Source organism: Callorhinus ursinus, unplaced genomic scaffold, assembly GCF_003265705.2.
Source record: "Callorhinus ursinus isolate GAN/ISIS: 27379988/994484 unplaced genomic scaffold, GSC_fseal_2.0 scaffold6, whole genome shotgun sequence".
NCBI lineage: Eukaryota > Metazoa > Chordata > Mammalia > Carnivora > Otariidae > Callorhinus > Callorhinus ursinus.
The window spans coordinates 21,128,873-21,146,076 of NW_027397068.1; the positions used below are offsets into that span (position 1 = coordinate 21,128,873).

At 33.5% G+C, this 17,204-nt stretch overlaps 1 protein-coding gene across 6 annotated transcripts in view; it reads right to left on the reverse strand.

The window, feature by feature from the left end:
• Positions 1-17,204, reverse strand: part of ASCC3 (activating signal cointegrator 1 complex subunit 3) — a 332,162-nt gene that overhangs the window by 59,555 nt on the left and 255,403 nt on the right. For all 6 annotated transcript variants that reach the window (XM_073893705.1, XM_025863078.2, XM_073893703.1 and 3 more), the window contains 2 exons: positions 14,517-14,628; positions 14,187-14,321 (listed from right to left, as the gene is read on the reverse strand). In XM_073893705.1, coding sequence (XP_073749806.1) covers positions 14,187-14,321; positions 14,517-14,628 — 247 coding nt within the window. The remainder of the gene's footprint in view (positions 1-14,186; positions 14,322-14,516; positions 14,629-17,204) is intronic.

The window sequence follows — 17,204 nt, forward strand, 5'->3', positions numbered from 1 at the left end:
GAAAATAAAATGACGTAGGGCTTTGTCTATTTGTATATGGAAAATTTTAATTTTTGAAAACCTGTATTTTAAAAATACCTGGACTCTAAATATGGTTCTCCTTCCTCAAATATCAGATTAAATAATGTAATATTTGCCTACTTATTCAGGAAGAGAAACCACAAATATCACAGCCCATTTTAGAGTTGGCATTACTAATGAACTAGATTAAATTGACCAGAGCTTTAACTGCAACTGAATGAAGAGAATTTTTCCAGATGAATATATGCCTAATTTGACCAATTTGATTTGCCTGGTTTTTCTCTCATCCAGGATCCCAGTGGCTTCCTGGCTGTTTTACAGCTTTCTGCTTAGTCCCAAAAGAAAGAACATTTTTCTTATTAATATAGCTTCCTCATAGATTTCAAGTCCAAGTTCCTAATTCAAAGAAGTGCTAATCCATTTGCAAAGCATCTGAGTGAAGGAGTAATCACCCAGCCATAATCACTATTACAAGTCATAATTACTTTATGAATTCTTTTAATTACTAAGTGGTTTTTAACAACTATAAATAGATGAACACTCGTAGCAACACAGACATTGGTCTGGAAGCCAGGGTAATGTCTCATTAAAGAACCGTAGTGCTTTTTTATTTGGAGGTAGGATGATGTGGCAGTGGGGAATCATTACTTTTACAGACTTTGTCACTCCCCTGTGGTACACTAAAACCCAGAGCCATGGCCTCTAGTAAAATATTAACCTGGAGAGAAAGGAAGAAGGAACAAGGGAGTAGGGGAGTAAGGGTAAGAGAAAACTCAGAAAATGACACTGCCATCAAGGAAACCAACATCTCTCGAATGAAGTTACCATGTGTTCTTTTGAAAAAGCAATAATAAAACTCACTAACTACATGGTAGGGTAAGGGCAAAGCTGTACTTGGGATCATAAGAGAAATAAGACTCTGTATTCTTCTATACTCCTCCAAATATTAATAATGAAATAAAAAGTTTCTTAGTGAATCCAATAAGGCCAGCCCTTCTGATAGAGAGAGAGAGACCAAGTGTTCTGGACCCTTAAAACATGTATAAGTATCTAGAGTATGACAGTTTTGAATGCAAAACAAAAGCAAAACACAAATAAGAAACATAAACGAAAACATAGCACCAAACAAAAAAAATCTACCTAGATCAAGGTCAGATATGTTTGAACATGTATTTTTATCTTATTAGATCTTCACACTAATCCTGTGATGATAAGTAGGGCAGGTATGACTGCACATTTTTTAATGAATGAGGAAACCGAGAATAAGAAATTAAATGACTTGCCACTTACACAAAGAAGTTAAAATGGCCATGCTGAGATTTGAACCCATGTTTCCTAAATGCAAATGCCATATTCATTCTACCACACTATGGCCCCTTGGTCTATTAATGGCCTTTGTCCACATTCACAGGTCTTTCCCCACCTCCTCAGTTTCAGCTGAGGACCTTGCTTCTTAAGTTTATAAAAAAATTAAAGCAAACACAAGGGGATTTCCTCATTATCTTACCACCTAACTAACCTATACCCCAATACTCCATCTTTTCTCCCATTACAATGGATTAGTCTGCTCTGCTATCTAATTTTTCCACTTATGCGTTGATTCCTATTTCCCTTTTGTTTTCTTAAGGACTTTGCTCTTTCCCATAACATCATTTTTTACCTCACTATAGGATCATTTTTATCTGCATACAAATATTCTATATCTTGAAAAAGGAAATTGATTTTATATCCTGTCCCCAGTTCCAAGTAAGAATTAGCTATATTTACTATCTCTGCTTTCTTATAACTCAGTCTCTGGGTCCTTTCAAATAAAATAAGGTTTTTGTCTCCTATCACTCTGCTGAAATTACTCATGAAAGACATCTAGGATCTTTATCTTATCAAGTCAAATGAACAATTGGAGCTCTCACCCACTTTATATCAATAATCTTTAACCCAGTTAATCACCATCCCCTTCTTGAGATATATTTCCCCCCTTGGCTTCCAGAACCATTCACTCTCCTGGAGGTTTTCCTTCCACTTGTCATCTCTCATTCTCAGTTTTCTTTGCTGACCCACCTTCTCCTCTTTCTCCCCAACCTCAACATGCTAAGTTCCCAGAGCTCAATCCTCAGACCACTTTTCTTTTGTGTTTTTAATTTTAATTCTAGTATAGTTAACATACAGTGTTATTTTAGTTTCAGGTATACAATATAGTGATACAACCCTTCCATACAACACTGGTGCTCATCACAAGGGCACTCCTTAACCCCATCACCTATTTTACCCATCCCCTCAACCACCTGCCCTCATCAGTTTGTTCTCTGTAGTTAAAAGTCTATTCTTGGTTTGTCTCTTTTTTCCCCCCTTTGTTTGTTTTGTTTCTCAAATTTCACATATGACTGAGATCATATGGTACTTGTCTTTCTCTGACTGACTGACTTTGCTTAGCATTATAAATCTCTCTAGCTCCACAGACTTCTCTTCAATACTTATTCCACCCAATCTCACCCAACCTACCCAACCTCAGGATTGAAATTTTGAATACCATCCATATGCCAGTTACCAGCCCCCCCCAAGTAAACACAGACCCCACCTTTTTTACCTAGTCTTCTCTACCTCAGTAAATGGTATTCTCTTTATGAAGTTGTTCAGGCCAAAAACCTAGCATTGACTTTATTTTCTCTGTTTACTTAAAATTAACCCATCAATTCCTGTTGGTTCTATTTTCAAAACATCCTGAGTCTAACTACTATGCATCATTTCAACTTCTGACCATTCTATCCAAGCCATTTTCTCTCACCTTGACTTTCACCCATTTCTCTTCTATTTGACTAACAACCATTTCTCTACTAAGGAGCCAGAGTGGTTTTTTTCAGAACAAATAATATCACATCACTCTTTTGATCAAAACCCTTCCAATGGCTTCTTTGAACACTTAAAGGACAAAATCCAGACTCCCTAGGGAGACCACAGATGCCCTAGCCCCTGCATACCATGCCCTTCCAATGCTTGTTCTGCTCTAACCATACTGGCTTCCCTGCTATTCTCTGAACCTGACAAGTAATTCCTGCTTGATGGCCTTTGCATATGCTTTTCCTACTGCCTAGAATTTCTTCCCCAAGGCTTTCTCATGAGTTGGTTGCTCATGTCCTTCACTTCTCTGTTCAAACATCTCCTCAGAAAAGCTTTCTTTAACTGTCCTATCTAGAACAGTCTCCTCTAGTTACCTGTAGACACTTGCCTGATTTTTAAAAAATCCCATTTATATCTTTGTTATATTATATGTTTATTTACTTGTTTGTTTACTAGACCCACTATGAATATAAGGTCCATGAGTATGGAAACTTCATCCGCCTAGTCTGCTGTTGTATTCTCCATGCCTGGAGCATAGTCTGTATGTAATAAATATTATTATTAAATATAATAATAGTTTCTGTTTACTGAGTTTACTGTAAATGAGCAAAGGACTGTTATGTGCTTTACCTATATTAACTAATTTAATCTTCCCGGTAACTCCATGAGGTGTTTACAGTGGTGATATCACAAAAGTCATAGTTATGAATCATTCTGTACTTGGACTATTGGCTGTTTCCTTTAAAATAGGACTATGAAAAGAATTACTCAGAAGGATTTATTGATAAGAAACTGCTTTGGAGAAAATAATCAGAAGATATAAATCTCTATATAGACTAAATAATGGCTAAATGTACAAGGACTAGTGGTGGTCTGATAACCAATAAGTGGGTGAACAATATTAAATATTAAGTATAAGGAAATATAGCCAAATAACAAATTAAGGAAGGATGATTGTACTGTTTTCACTAAAAGCCTTCTAAACTTATAAAGTAGTATTATTTGTACAATAAAATTTAATAAACCAGGGAGATGGCTACATATAATGACTTATTTTTAAACACATATTAAGATACACTTTAATATACTTTACAACAGAGAATTCACCAAAGTTTGATCCCAAACTGTCAACACAGTTTTTAAAATATATATATTTTTAAGCACATAGTGATTCTATTGTTTTTCTACATTATTACATAAAGAAAAAGCCTGGCACATTAGTTAATCTAGAAGGCTATTATGTCCCTCAGCAACAAGGAGTATGTCCATGATTATTTTTTCCTTTTAAAATTTCATGTTTTTAAAATAATGTAATATTGTGGACTCCACTTATACCAGTTGGGGGTTGGAAAAGAAATTAGGATGTTTAGTTTTTCTTTTGCTCTGCTATACAGAAGTGATACTGAAATACATTGAGTTGGCTTTAAGTATTGGGAATAATTACACTTATTTACCTACTTGGCAGCTCTCTGAGAATAAAGGGCAGGATGATATATTTTTAGTTTAAACAATGTTTTGGCATTATTTGTATTTGGAAGATACTTAAGACAGGAACCATGAGCCTTTTGGAAAATTTCTGATCACCATTATTAATTGAGGAAGGAGCTGGCATTGATTTCTGAACTGTTCCACCTGCTGGACCAATAGGACCTTAACAATGATTTTAGAGCACTTAACTTTATTGGGATTATATTAGAAACATTTTGAGCAGAAACCAATTTCTGGCATACAAAAACTGCATTTTAAAATATTTTATCCAATGTTTAAGTTTCCATTTATCTTCTATTTATTTTTGAAGTTTAAACAACACTCTACTGACTCACAGAATGAAGTGACAAATGGCTAGAATTTAGGGAAGAGATTTGATTCCAGCAATATCATAACCTTTGATGTTATTTTTATTTCCCCAATGTGATGGTATGTGTATCAATAATTCTTTTTTTTTAAGATTTTGTTTATTTATTTGACAGAGAGAGTGCGAGCACAAGCAGGGGGAGTGGCAGGCAGAGGGAGAAATAGGTTCTCTGCTGAGCAAGGAGCCCGATGTGGGACTCAATCCCAACACCCTGGGATCATGATCTGAGCCGAAGGCAGACGCTTAACTGACTGAGCCACCCCCAGGTGTCCCAATAATTCTTTTTTTTTTTAAATTAAAGATTTATTTACTGATTTTGGAGAGAGAGAGAGAGAGAGAGCGCACGCAAGTGCACAGGGGAGAGAAGGAGAGGGAGAGAGAATCTTAAGCAGACTTGCCGCTGAGTGGAGCCTAATGCAGGGCTCGATGCCAGGACCCTGAGATCATGATCTGTGCCAAAATCAAGAGTGGGATGCTTAACTGATTAAGCCACCCAGGCAGCCCTGTATTGACAATTCTAAATAGTTATGATATCTGATATCATTAAATTAAGCAAAGGTACCAATGATAAAATATTTTCAAAACTAAATTAATGATGATTTCCTTTGCCAAATGATTCGTGATAGGGTTCCCTATAAACTACCCTGGAGTTTTATAAACATAATTTATATGATACCATCCAAGATTATAGTTGTAATTAAAAAATGTCTAAATGTAGACTCCTTTTGCAAATACTTATATGACCCCCATGACTTATACACCTCCTGCCTATAGGCCAGGCTGGTAATTCTTACTTTTTGGGGACAGCAATGTCAGCATTGGTATTTGTCTTTATTTCCTCTGTTTACTTATAATTAACCCATAAATTCCTGTTGGTTCTATTTTCAAACAGAATGCCATAAGTACGACTAAACACTTCTCATGCATAGGTGGCAGCTATATTCAGCAGCAATAGCCAAGAAACAGGTATTTAGCACAAGCCTATCCCTTGTTTTTATTAGGATCTTTGGGCTCCAGGACAAATCTCCTTAAAAGATATGGGTCTTCTATTTCTTTGGTATTCCCCAAAGTACACTGAGTATTGGACAGAACACTTAGCAAATCTTAATAAATGCTGACAAGCCAAAAGTATTTTTTATAGATAGCTTAGGCTGAGAAGGTTAATGGTGTATTTTATGTACCTTGTGCTTTGTAAGTTTAAATAAAAGGGCAAAATAAGAGGCAAGAAGAGGAAAAAGAAAAGTATAAAATGGCAAAGGGAGAAACAAGACATTTAAAAGGTTGCTGGGAGATATGAATTCTAATTCCAACTTTGCCCTTTCCCTACTGAGAGTTGAGTTTTTATATTATTTTTCCACACTGATTGTGTCTTCTTGGGCAAGAATGGGTCTTTGTTCTTCGACAAAATGAGGAAGTTAAATTAGGTGATAAAGAAAGAAATATCAAAGCTTTTCATATTTTGATATGTAAAATCATTTCCTAATTAACAATTTTACTTAATCACAAACAATTAGATTCCTAATAATTGCCAGTTGTCATTCTGTGGGACATTTTAGGAAGCCAAAAAAAAAAAACCACCAAAATTTAAAACAGGACAAATCTCAGGTAACATCATAAATACGTTTTAGGCTCATCAGAACATAATCAGCTTAAAAATCTTGAAGTAATCTATTGAAGCACAACAGATATATTTAAGACTGAGGTCTTTTACCAGGAAAATATTGCACTCTTTGTGCTGAGGAGAGCTTATATGTACAGAAAGCCAGGAAGAAGCTGAGAAATAAGGGAGAAGAGGGAAAGTCTCAAGGGAAAGAGACCAAGAGAAGTAGAAAGAGAACTTTTTTTCAAGACATTTGCCATCTGTGCCTGTCCAAAAGATGCCAGGCAGCTCCCCAGCCTGAGGGTTAGGGACGCTCCTCTCACAAACCCTGGAAGATATCCCATTAGGTTTCCCCACCAGGAAGATAAAGAGTAGCAGATGGGATCCTGCAACTGTCAGGAGGTTATTTGGAAATGGAAGGCCACGAGGTTGGTGGTGTTCACTGTTACTCAGTTAACCTCTCCTTCCTTTCATTCTTCCTTTAATGAACTCTTTAATTTTGCATGCTGGGTCCCCTACTGATGCTATTCATATCTCACTTGTCCTTTTTATTTGTTTTGTTTTAAATTTCTCTCTTTTTAAAACAATATTGCTTATTTTTCCAATCTCATGTTTGAGAAAGATGTGTTTGCAATTTTCTACCAAAAGATTTGTAGTTGTGCCCAAACAGGACAAAATTTGAGCATTAAAAATGCCCTATTACTGAAAATGCTCTATATATGAGCAGAGCGAAGAATCTGTATGCTTTTAAAGAAAGCAGTACAGAGAACTGCCAAACCTGGAAATTTATTGACATATAAAAATCTTATTGCTCTGGTACTTTTCTAAATTTGGAATGGTTCTATTTTATATTAACATATGAAAACCATACTTTTAGTCAATATCCAAGGCTTTGTGAAAAAATAAGAATTTCACAACTTTTCAGATTGGATATTTGATAAATAATCTTATGTTTCTGTGTAGTCACAAGAACCATAACAACTGAGTATATCTTTTAAAAAAATTATTGGAAATTCTAGAGACAGAATACATTTGGGGCATATTCTGCTTTTTTTCAAAGCTATTAATTCGATAGCAAGCATATTCATAAATCTGTTCAAATAAATTTTCTCTAACTTTGAAATCTTTTCATTTCTATTATCATTTTAAAATAGGTTAGCTTCTAAAAGTTCACTGAACATATCAAATCATGATCTTTGTTTGCCATGACGACAGGCACTTTCTACTCTAGACGTGGGCTTTCAGTGCCAACATCATTAAGAGAATCTTTAAATTACTTTTTAAATGTCCTTTTCCCTCAGGATTTTCACTTATATCTAATTAGACTACTTACTCCATGCCATGTAATCCCTGTTGCCAAAACTGCTAAATGCTTCAATAAGTAGGAGGAGGGCATCAATGGAGCAAGACAGATGTAATGTCACTGGTTAACAATAGAAGTGTGAAGCAGCTGCCTTAATTATGAAGCTTATTAATTCATGGTGTTAAAAAAAAACTTGGCAAGAGTTCTTATAAAATAGCTAAACTTTCCAAATAGCATCATATCGTTTAAAACTTAAAATATATGTTTCCAATAAGAAATATTGAAATAATTATTTTGTCACAGTAATTAACAACTGCATTTAACATCTATAATTCTAAGTTACATGGCCACACATAAATTTAAAAGTATTTCTGCTTTTTTAATTAACTTTTTAAAAAGTATATACCCTTATACTTCCATGCTTTAAAAATTTTTTACAGTTGGAATTAAAACACTGGATAAGGATAAACTATGTCTCGGAGAGGAAGTAAGGTATAGAGATGGAATTCTAAAGAACTACTCTCTATGAACCTGGAAAATATAACCTCATTAAATTTCAGTTTCATTATCTGTAAATTAATGTTTACCATGAAGCACTGTTTGATTACAAATGATGTTTATAAAATGCCTGGCATGTAGTAGGTGCTCAATAAAAGATAGTATTATTTTTTAATGGATGTATTGGAAAGACAAAATTTAAGTAAGTGAGTTGCTATTATAGAATAAGATTAGTGAACAGAAATATTCTCAGTACCAATCTTTGGCCTTAGAGTTTTTAACTATCATTTAAAGGCAATGACATCTGAAGACGTAAGCTAGAAACAGTTCCAATTTCTTAGGAAGAAGACAAATGAGGAGAAATGGAAGTCTCAAAAGAGGTGTTATTAAAAAAAAAAATTAGTGGAAGTGTATTTTCTTTTTCAGTGTTGACTGAAATAAAAATTTATATATAATGAAGTAATAACCAACAAGAATTAGTTCCTGGAAGTTTAACACATTGCCACATTTAAAAAAACAAACAAAACTCCTTATATTACTTGGAGGGATGAAAATATTCCAAGTATCTAGTGGGCCAAGAGAAAACTCATGTAAATGCCACACAAGGCTAATCCTAATCTCCACCTTCTCTGTCTGTAAAGGAATGATCACCATCTATCCCACCGAATATGACAGGCAGAGTTCCACCTTGTCTTTTAGTTCTTCAGTAGTTTTATCATTAATAAATTCATTCCAGTCCTTTCTGAATCTATATATTTGGCATATGTATGTGTGTCACACTCTCTCTCTCTCTCTCTCACATGTTTGTCAGTAATGTTCACTATTCTATCTCCTGCCCCTACAAAGAGCCTCACACATTATAGGTACAAAATAAATTATTTTTTACAAGAACCAGTATATGGTCTGTGGGTAGAAATATGACTGATGGAATTTAACACAGACCAATGTACAGAGTAACATATTAATGATAAAATATATAAATTATGCATACTTCATTTTATGCTTAAGGTATTTCTTTTTCTTTTTTAAAGATATTTCTTTTTTTTATTACACTATGTTAATCACCATACATTAGTTTTTGATGTAGTGTTCCATAATTCATTGTTTGCGTATAACACCCAGTGCTCCATTCAATACGTGCCCTCTTTAATACCCATCACCAGGCTAACCCATCCCCCCACCCCTCTCCGCTCTAGAACCCTCAGTTTGTTTTTCAGAGTCCATCGTCTCTGATGGTTCGTCTCTCCCTCCGATTTCCCCCCCTTCATTATTCCCTTCCTGCTTTTTTTTTTTTTTTAAATATAAATTATTTTTTTTTTTTAAGGGAAAAGTTTGTGATTTAACAGTCTTACACAATTCACAGCGCTCACCATAGCACATACCCTCCCCGATGTCTAGCACCCAGCCACCCCATCCCTCCCAACCCCCCCAACCACTCCAGCAACCCTCAGTTTGTTTCCTGAGATTAAGAATTCCTCATATCAGTGAGATTTTATGATACATGTCTTCCTCAAGATATTTATTTCTTAAGACCATTTCACTTAGCTTAGCTCCTTACTATTGGGAAGAGTTTAATTTTCAACTTTAAACTTAGAAATTTCCTCTTTGTCCATCCTTTGGTCAAAAGGATGATTATTGTCAATATAATATACCATTCTGCAAAATACCAGCTTGACCCCAACCATTCTACTGATAGAAGAAAAAGAACAGAATTCAGAAGACTGGGTATACATGAACTTAATATATGGGTTTGTTTTTTTTTTAATCAAACCTGACAATCTTCTTTGAACACTGGAAGAGGGAAGTCTGTAGTGCCAAAAACACTGTTCAAGGAAGCATGTTATGAAATGACCTGATTAAATGCTTTTTCTTTTATTTTTGAAAGAAAATATACTGGTAAATATTATAAAAGCAAAAAAATTGTATCCTTACTAAAAAGAAAATCAGAAAAGTTGACAGTGATATACAAGATGACTAAATAAAGAGTAGGAATTCTAATTAAATTAGGTAAAGGAAAAACAATTCTATAACTAACTATGAGATTCAAAATACATATCTTCTCTAAAGGGAAAGAGGTCTAAAAACAGCTATCATTTATCAGTTACGGATATGTAAAATCAAGAGATCATCATCTGAAACCATGTTTAATGTCAAATAAAGAGAAATAATACATTTATGTATTTTTAAATGCCTGGTGAAAATGAGTCAATGTCTTACTATTCTCTTTTCCTTCTATGATTGGTTACCTTCTAGTTTTTTTTCTCTGTGCCAAGTATAATCAATCACATTGCAACATAGAGAACCTCAAAGGAAATCTTAATGAACACACTTTCTATACTATCATTAATACCAAAGGAAAGAAAACAAAAAGTTAAATACAATATGTAACCTAAGATAAAATGAGAAAACTTCGTTCACTAAAAAATTAAACTGATGGAAGTATTAGAGTAAGATCACAGTAATACTCAAGAGAATAGAAGCTTTTCAGCTGTGATCTCAGGAATACTAAAACTTCTTAAAAAGATAATGTATTAATAAAAAAAGTTTAAAGATGACTTTAGAAACATCAATAACTATCTTTAAAAAGGAGATGCTGCTAGTGAATGAGTTCTAATACTGCATTTTTCAAAAGTATAAGGTGACATTATTAAGCACTATAATAAAAACAATAATAATGAAAATATGCCTTTGAAACTAATGACACTCCTATTGGTTTTCTTTCCCCTGTTGTGTTTATCATCCTGTTTTCCAGAGCTCCTGTCTGGCTGCTCTTTTCTCCTTGTTTCAAAACCACAAGGAGATTTAATATCCATTTTTGGAGGTGAGAGTAAAGATAATGAGGCTATGTGAGTCATTTAGGAATCTTTAGTGTGGTAACAGAGAACATTTAAAAAGTACTTTTCAGCAACAGAATGAATTCTAGAAATTGCACTGTAATTACCTCAAATCCAATCTTGCTTTATTATTTAATATTTCTTTGTTAGTTACACATATGTTCTCTAGGGAATAGAAAGTAATTCTGACACAAGAAATTAACAAAACAGTGGTACCTGCAGATCTCCTTGTCTTTGTGAGTCCTACAGTTCTAATGCCCCTATATCCTCATTCAAAAATCAGTCACTGAGATATTACAGACTTAGATGCTATCTAGTACAGGCTAAGTTTCCTGGACTTAAACACCATAGGATGAAAAGCTGACATCATTGTTGCTGTGAAAATTATTAAGGGGTACCCCAAACAATATCTATATAAATATACTGTTGAGTTTATATTACATGTATTTGTAGATGATTTGTTTTGCTTAGGTATCACAAGGATTGACCTTATTTTAATAAAAACAAACCATGAGATAGATCAGTGTAACTGGTTTCAGGGGTTGTAATGGTGGAAAGAAACAAGCTGCTGAAAGGATGTGGACAGATGTCTTGTTCTGATCAATGCCTTTTCAGAGAAGACTGAAGAGGATAACAGTTTAATTCTCTTGGTACTGGATATATTTTTGGGTCTTTTTTAGTGGGGTGGAGGGGGATACAGAGTGTAATAGGCATATGGTTTTCACAAACCTTTACAAAAAATGTGCATCCAGTCTTTTTTTTTTCTTTTTTCATGGATTGGAAGGACAAATATTTCTAAAATGTCTATACTACCCAAAGCAATCTATATATTTAATGCAACCCCTACCAAAATAGCACCAGCAATTTTCACAGAGCTAAAACAAACAATTCTAAAATTTGTGTGGAACCACAAAAGACCCTGAATAGCCAAGGGAATGTTGAAAAAGAAAAGCAAAGCTGGAGGCATCACAATTCCAGACTTCAAGCTCTATTACAAAGCTGTAATCATCAAGGCAGTATGGTACTAGCACAAAACAGACACACAGATCAATGGAACAGAATAGAAAACCTAGAAATGGACCCACAACTCTATGATCAACTAATATTAGACAAAGAAGGAAAAAATATCCAACAGAAAAAAGATGGTCTCTTCAACAAATGCTGTTGGGAAAACTGGATAGCAACATAGCTATGAAACTGGACCATTTTTTTTTAACACCATACACAAAAATAAATTAAAAATGGATGAAAGACCTAAATGTGACACAGGAAACCATCAAAATTCTAGAGAACACAGGCAGCAACCACTCTGACATCAGCCAAAGCAACTTCTTACTAGATACGTCTCCAGAGGCTAGGGAAACAAAAGCAAGAACTACTGGGACTTCATCAAGATAAAAAACTTCTGCCCAGCAAAGGAAACAATCAACAAAACTAAAAGGCAACCTATGGAATGGAAGATATTTGCAAATAACATTTCTGATAAAGGGTTAGTATCCAAAATGTGCATCAAGGATCCAGTCTTAACACGAATCTCCTACCTCAAAATCTTCCACTTCAGTTCAGTGTGTGTGTGTGTGTGTGTGTGTGTGTCTATGTGTGAAATGAGAGGCAGGACAGTGGTTAAGAACCCATACTTGGACTGCTAGATTGCAAAGTATTCACTTGCTGTGTAACCTTAGAGAGGTTAGTTAACCTGTAAAATAGGAATAATAATGGGATGTTATCAATATAAAATGAGTGTTGTTAGGATTAAATGAATTTATTGATGTAAAGTTCCTAGAATAGTGCTTAGCACATGAAAAGTGCTCAAAGGTGTTAGCTCTTATTATGTGTGTTCCCAAATTCCTAATTCTTAATTATTAGATTAGATAAATATATCAAGGTAGGTAAATATGAAAGGAAAATTATATTCTTAGATCTAGCAGATACTAGTTTAAAACACTTGCCCAAATTAATTAACCATGATTTTACTGTCTTCCACCCAGATAAATCATGTTTTTATGACTCTCTAACTGGGAAATAATAAAAACCTCATTCTTAGGGATCTAAAAACAATTCTTATTTTTTCATACTCTTACTTCAGAAATGAATTTTTAATTTCATAAAAATTTTTTTTGATAGCTGCCTCATATACTTGAATTCTCTACTCTTTTTTATAGAGCAAATAACAGAGAGCTGATGAACACAGGACCCATCCATCAATTCATTAATAAATTATTTTCTGACTCACTACAATGTACTTGGCCCTATGTTCACACAAAATCTACAAACCAGCTTCTCAAAGGGAAAACACTGAAAAATTGGAAACTGTGAATGGGATATTGAAGCCAATTGAGAATGATAAGCAAAGAAGGTAAGAAAAAAGCTAATAAGTAAGTGAACTACCTCAGAATCAATGATTATATAAGAGAAGGACCTTAAAGACATTATACAGTCCAATGGTTCTTAACTCTTTAAAATAATACCAATGTACTTGAGGAGTAAGATAATATATAGTATTCATTTATAATATATATCTTGACTAATGTGCTAATAAAGTTCTGTGGGAAATTATATTTAAACTCAACAAAGACAAAATGCATATATAGTACGCTGAAAGGAAAATGGAGAAGATACTCCTAATAGTAATTTTACCTTCAATATAAAATTTAGTTCTTAGCTTCTTGGCCAAAAAATAAAACCAAACACAGTATAGTTTTTTTTTTTTTTTTACCATGTGCTAAATCTGGTTGTATTTTTATTTTGGAAGGGGGACAGGGGAGGGAGTTGAACAGCTTTTTTGGCATTAGTTAATTCTAAGAGACCATAATTGTGTGTCCTTATGTAAAGAAACTTTAGGAACATCATAGATTCAACAAGAATGACCCAAAAGAAGCAGTAAGAAAAGTTTTCAATTATAATTCATAGAACTTATTACATTGAAGGATAGGGTGATCATCTGGCTGCTGAGGATAGCCTAGTTTATACTTATTATCCTGACTTAAATATTAATAGTGACTGATTCCATTCTCAGAAGTACCCAAGTTTGGATAATATATATGTGGGGAAACTTGGTCCAAATATGTTGCTCTGTAGTGATCTTGTCTGACAGAGGAAAAGATTTTATAAACAGTTTGCTGAATTTCTAGAGGCACTGGCTGGCAGCAATTTAAGACCCAAATTAAAAAGAAGGTATGAAATACAGATGATATAATCTCTTTATATTAAAAAGCAATGCAATAATATCATGGAACTCACACTCAAAATTGAAAGCAATTCTTCGGTACCGCATTCAGGTTTCAAACGCTCTTTGAACATTTTAACTGTTTGGTGCTTCAAATAGTAGTAAGAAGCAATTCGGCCATATGTCAGAGGTTCAATGCTCCGATTATCCTATTTCAAAAAGAAAGATAAAATTACAAATAAAAAGTACAATAGAATCACACACATTCATAAAATTAATCGTTCTTACTGCAGGTTGCTATTGCAACAATTTTGTTAAAATTTTTGGTTATCATGAGAACAAAAGCTGTACTGTTAAAAAGCTGGGCAGTCTTTGCACTTGGAATGTATATGACTGAGTCATACCTCTCCAATTTCAATACAGTAGGAATGTTCCAATTCAACCAGAGACTTCTCAACCAGACTAGACAGAAATTTGTTCACAGAATCATGGCTCACATCACTCAAATTGTAGTAGCTGGAAAAGAAGCAAGGTCATTATTTGTTTCAAGATAGTTTCTACTAAAATAAGCATTTCAATTTTTTATCATTTTATTTTTTTTTCAGAATTTCAAAGAACAACTACACTTATGGCAAATCAAAGAAGTAAAACAACTGCCAACTGCCAGTTTCATCGTACAGATCAAAATTCCCATACTAAGATTTGCGGACATGAACAATGATAATACATTAATTAAACTATGTAAGATAAGCAGATAAAATTCAGTATCACATTAAAAAGATACTAACTTTCCAGTGTTAAAACTGGCATGACTTCACTTTATACATCTACAGCAAACTAAATGTATACACTAGATTTAGAAACAGAAGCATATTATATATAAATATATAATTCCCTTTTATATATAAAAACCCATCCTCAGTAACTTTATAAAACTCAAAGAACTATTGATTTGGGTAGCAAATGAATTCTTTCAGGAAATTTAGTCATTTATTGTTCTCCAAATGCTTAATAACCACAGGTCATCCTAAATATTGGAAGGGACATCAAGCTAACAATGAAGCATTTGAACTAAGCTTCTATATACAAAAAACACAGGTTCAGCTCTGTATATTTTCCAAGTAAAAGGCTGAAGGACATGCAATTCACCTGAATGTTCCACCCTCTCAGTCCAAAAGTGTCTTGCCAAATATCTAAGATCGCTAGGAATCTGTGCCTGGGAACGGATTCAAAGGGTAACAGAATGCCCCCATGTCATGGCAGATCTCTAATTCCTCGTGGTGAATCCTATACCTCAGCAGCATAGAGAACTGTATGTCCTATCTCCATCCAAATCAAGCAACAGGAGTGTAAAGTAACCTCAGAACAGACTCATCACTGAGCCCCCAGCACAAAGGTTGTACTTCTGCACAGGACTAGAAAGGGGATATTTTTGGTCTGGGAAGAAAGTGTTAACAATCTCAAATGTGAGAGGCCTAAAGGAAACCATAACCAGCCAAGGATGGTGATTTTTTTTCTTTTTTCAAAGGGAAAGATTTGGGGTCAGCATACTGTAAAAATTTATTTAAAAATACACAAAGTAGGACTTAAATGATGGCATGATATACTTCCAATAGAATGAGAAGTTTGCACAAACGGCTAGGTATACCAATATGAGAGCTTCCACTAAATAAGGATTAATAACAGACTATTTACTTGGGAAAATAACTGTAAATCATAATTATATGCTGATGATTTTAATTTTCATAAAAGAGAAATAGTTTGTTTTCATTTTAATCTGCAGAGAAATTATTGCCTTTCCTGGAAAAGTTCTTGTCACAGACCAAAATAAAGCAATATTTATCAGTGAACAGATAAATAAGTATTGAAACCAGTGCTGTTGTTAATTTAAACAAAATGTACAAATTTTTATCTAGGCATATAAAGTGAAAAACCAGCATTAGAAACCATTAGAAAATATTTCCTTTATCCTGAAAAATGACTAAAGGGAGTATTAGTTAGAATAATGTATTCTGCTGTAGAAGGTGAAAATAAAAATGCTGGACATTCAGTGCCCCATAAAAGAGATCTCTAAAGCCATTCCAAATTATTAGTGATACTTGTCTTTCATTTTTTTCTGACAAATGGAATTTATCAGCCAAACTTTCTGCAACAGAATTGTTTACTTTATATTTCACATTCTTTTGGGTTGCTAAATCTATACATTTTCCAACACGATTTTCAGCTGTCTGGATTAACATATAGTTGATAAAATTATTTCTAAATTGAAAAAAAAAGCAGTGAAAATGTGCCCAGGAACTGAATAAGTAATAGAATTTCTAGAGCAAGAATCAAATAATTCTTTATGCAATTAAAATTACAGAAGGAAGACATTATGAAAATAATATTACCATGAAAAACAAAAAGTTAAAATACCATTTTTGTCTAAAAATTTACTAGGCAATTTAAAACAAAAAATCTCATGGATGCTGCTACTGATTACCATAAGCCATTACCCTATAAATATAACTGAATGACAATTTTACCATGTTTTACTTTAACAAATTTAGTATACTTACAAATAATATTTAAAACCATCTGTGATAAACACTTTCCTTCAAAAGTTATAAATTTTTAAAATATTTATTTTAGCCACTGTTTTATGTATTTACAAGGTATATTCTGATGGGCTAATACCCTTTCTAATGTTTGTCTAAGTTTATTGGGAAGTTTTAAAGACTAATTTGTAGCTTTTATTCAGATAAAGTACAGTCAGGATAAACATTTCTTAAACACTTAAAATAAGTTGCAAAAATGAAAAACCCAATTAAAATTATGTTTCTGAGATTACAACAAATTATTTGATGACTATACTACACATACTCTAACTTGCTAAAAAATCAACACATTTTTCAGAATAACTTAAAAAACTTCCAGGTATTTTTTCTTTTCTAATGCACTCACCAACACTCTCACACTTGACTTGCCTAAGAGAAGAAATGCAAAAATTCAATTTAAGTAATTGAATTGACATTCAATTTACTCAGTATCAATATTTTTATCTTTATGGAATCCAGGGGTAATCTAGAACTTAAAAAAAAAAATCCTGAAAT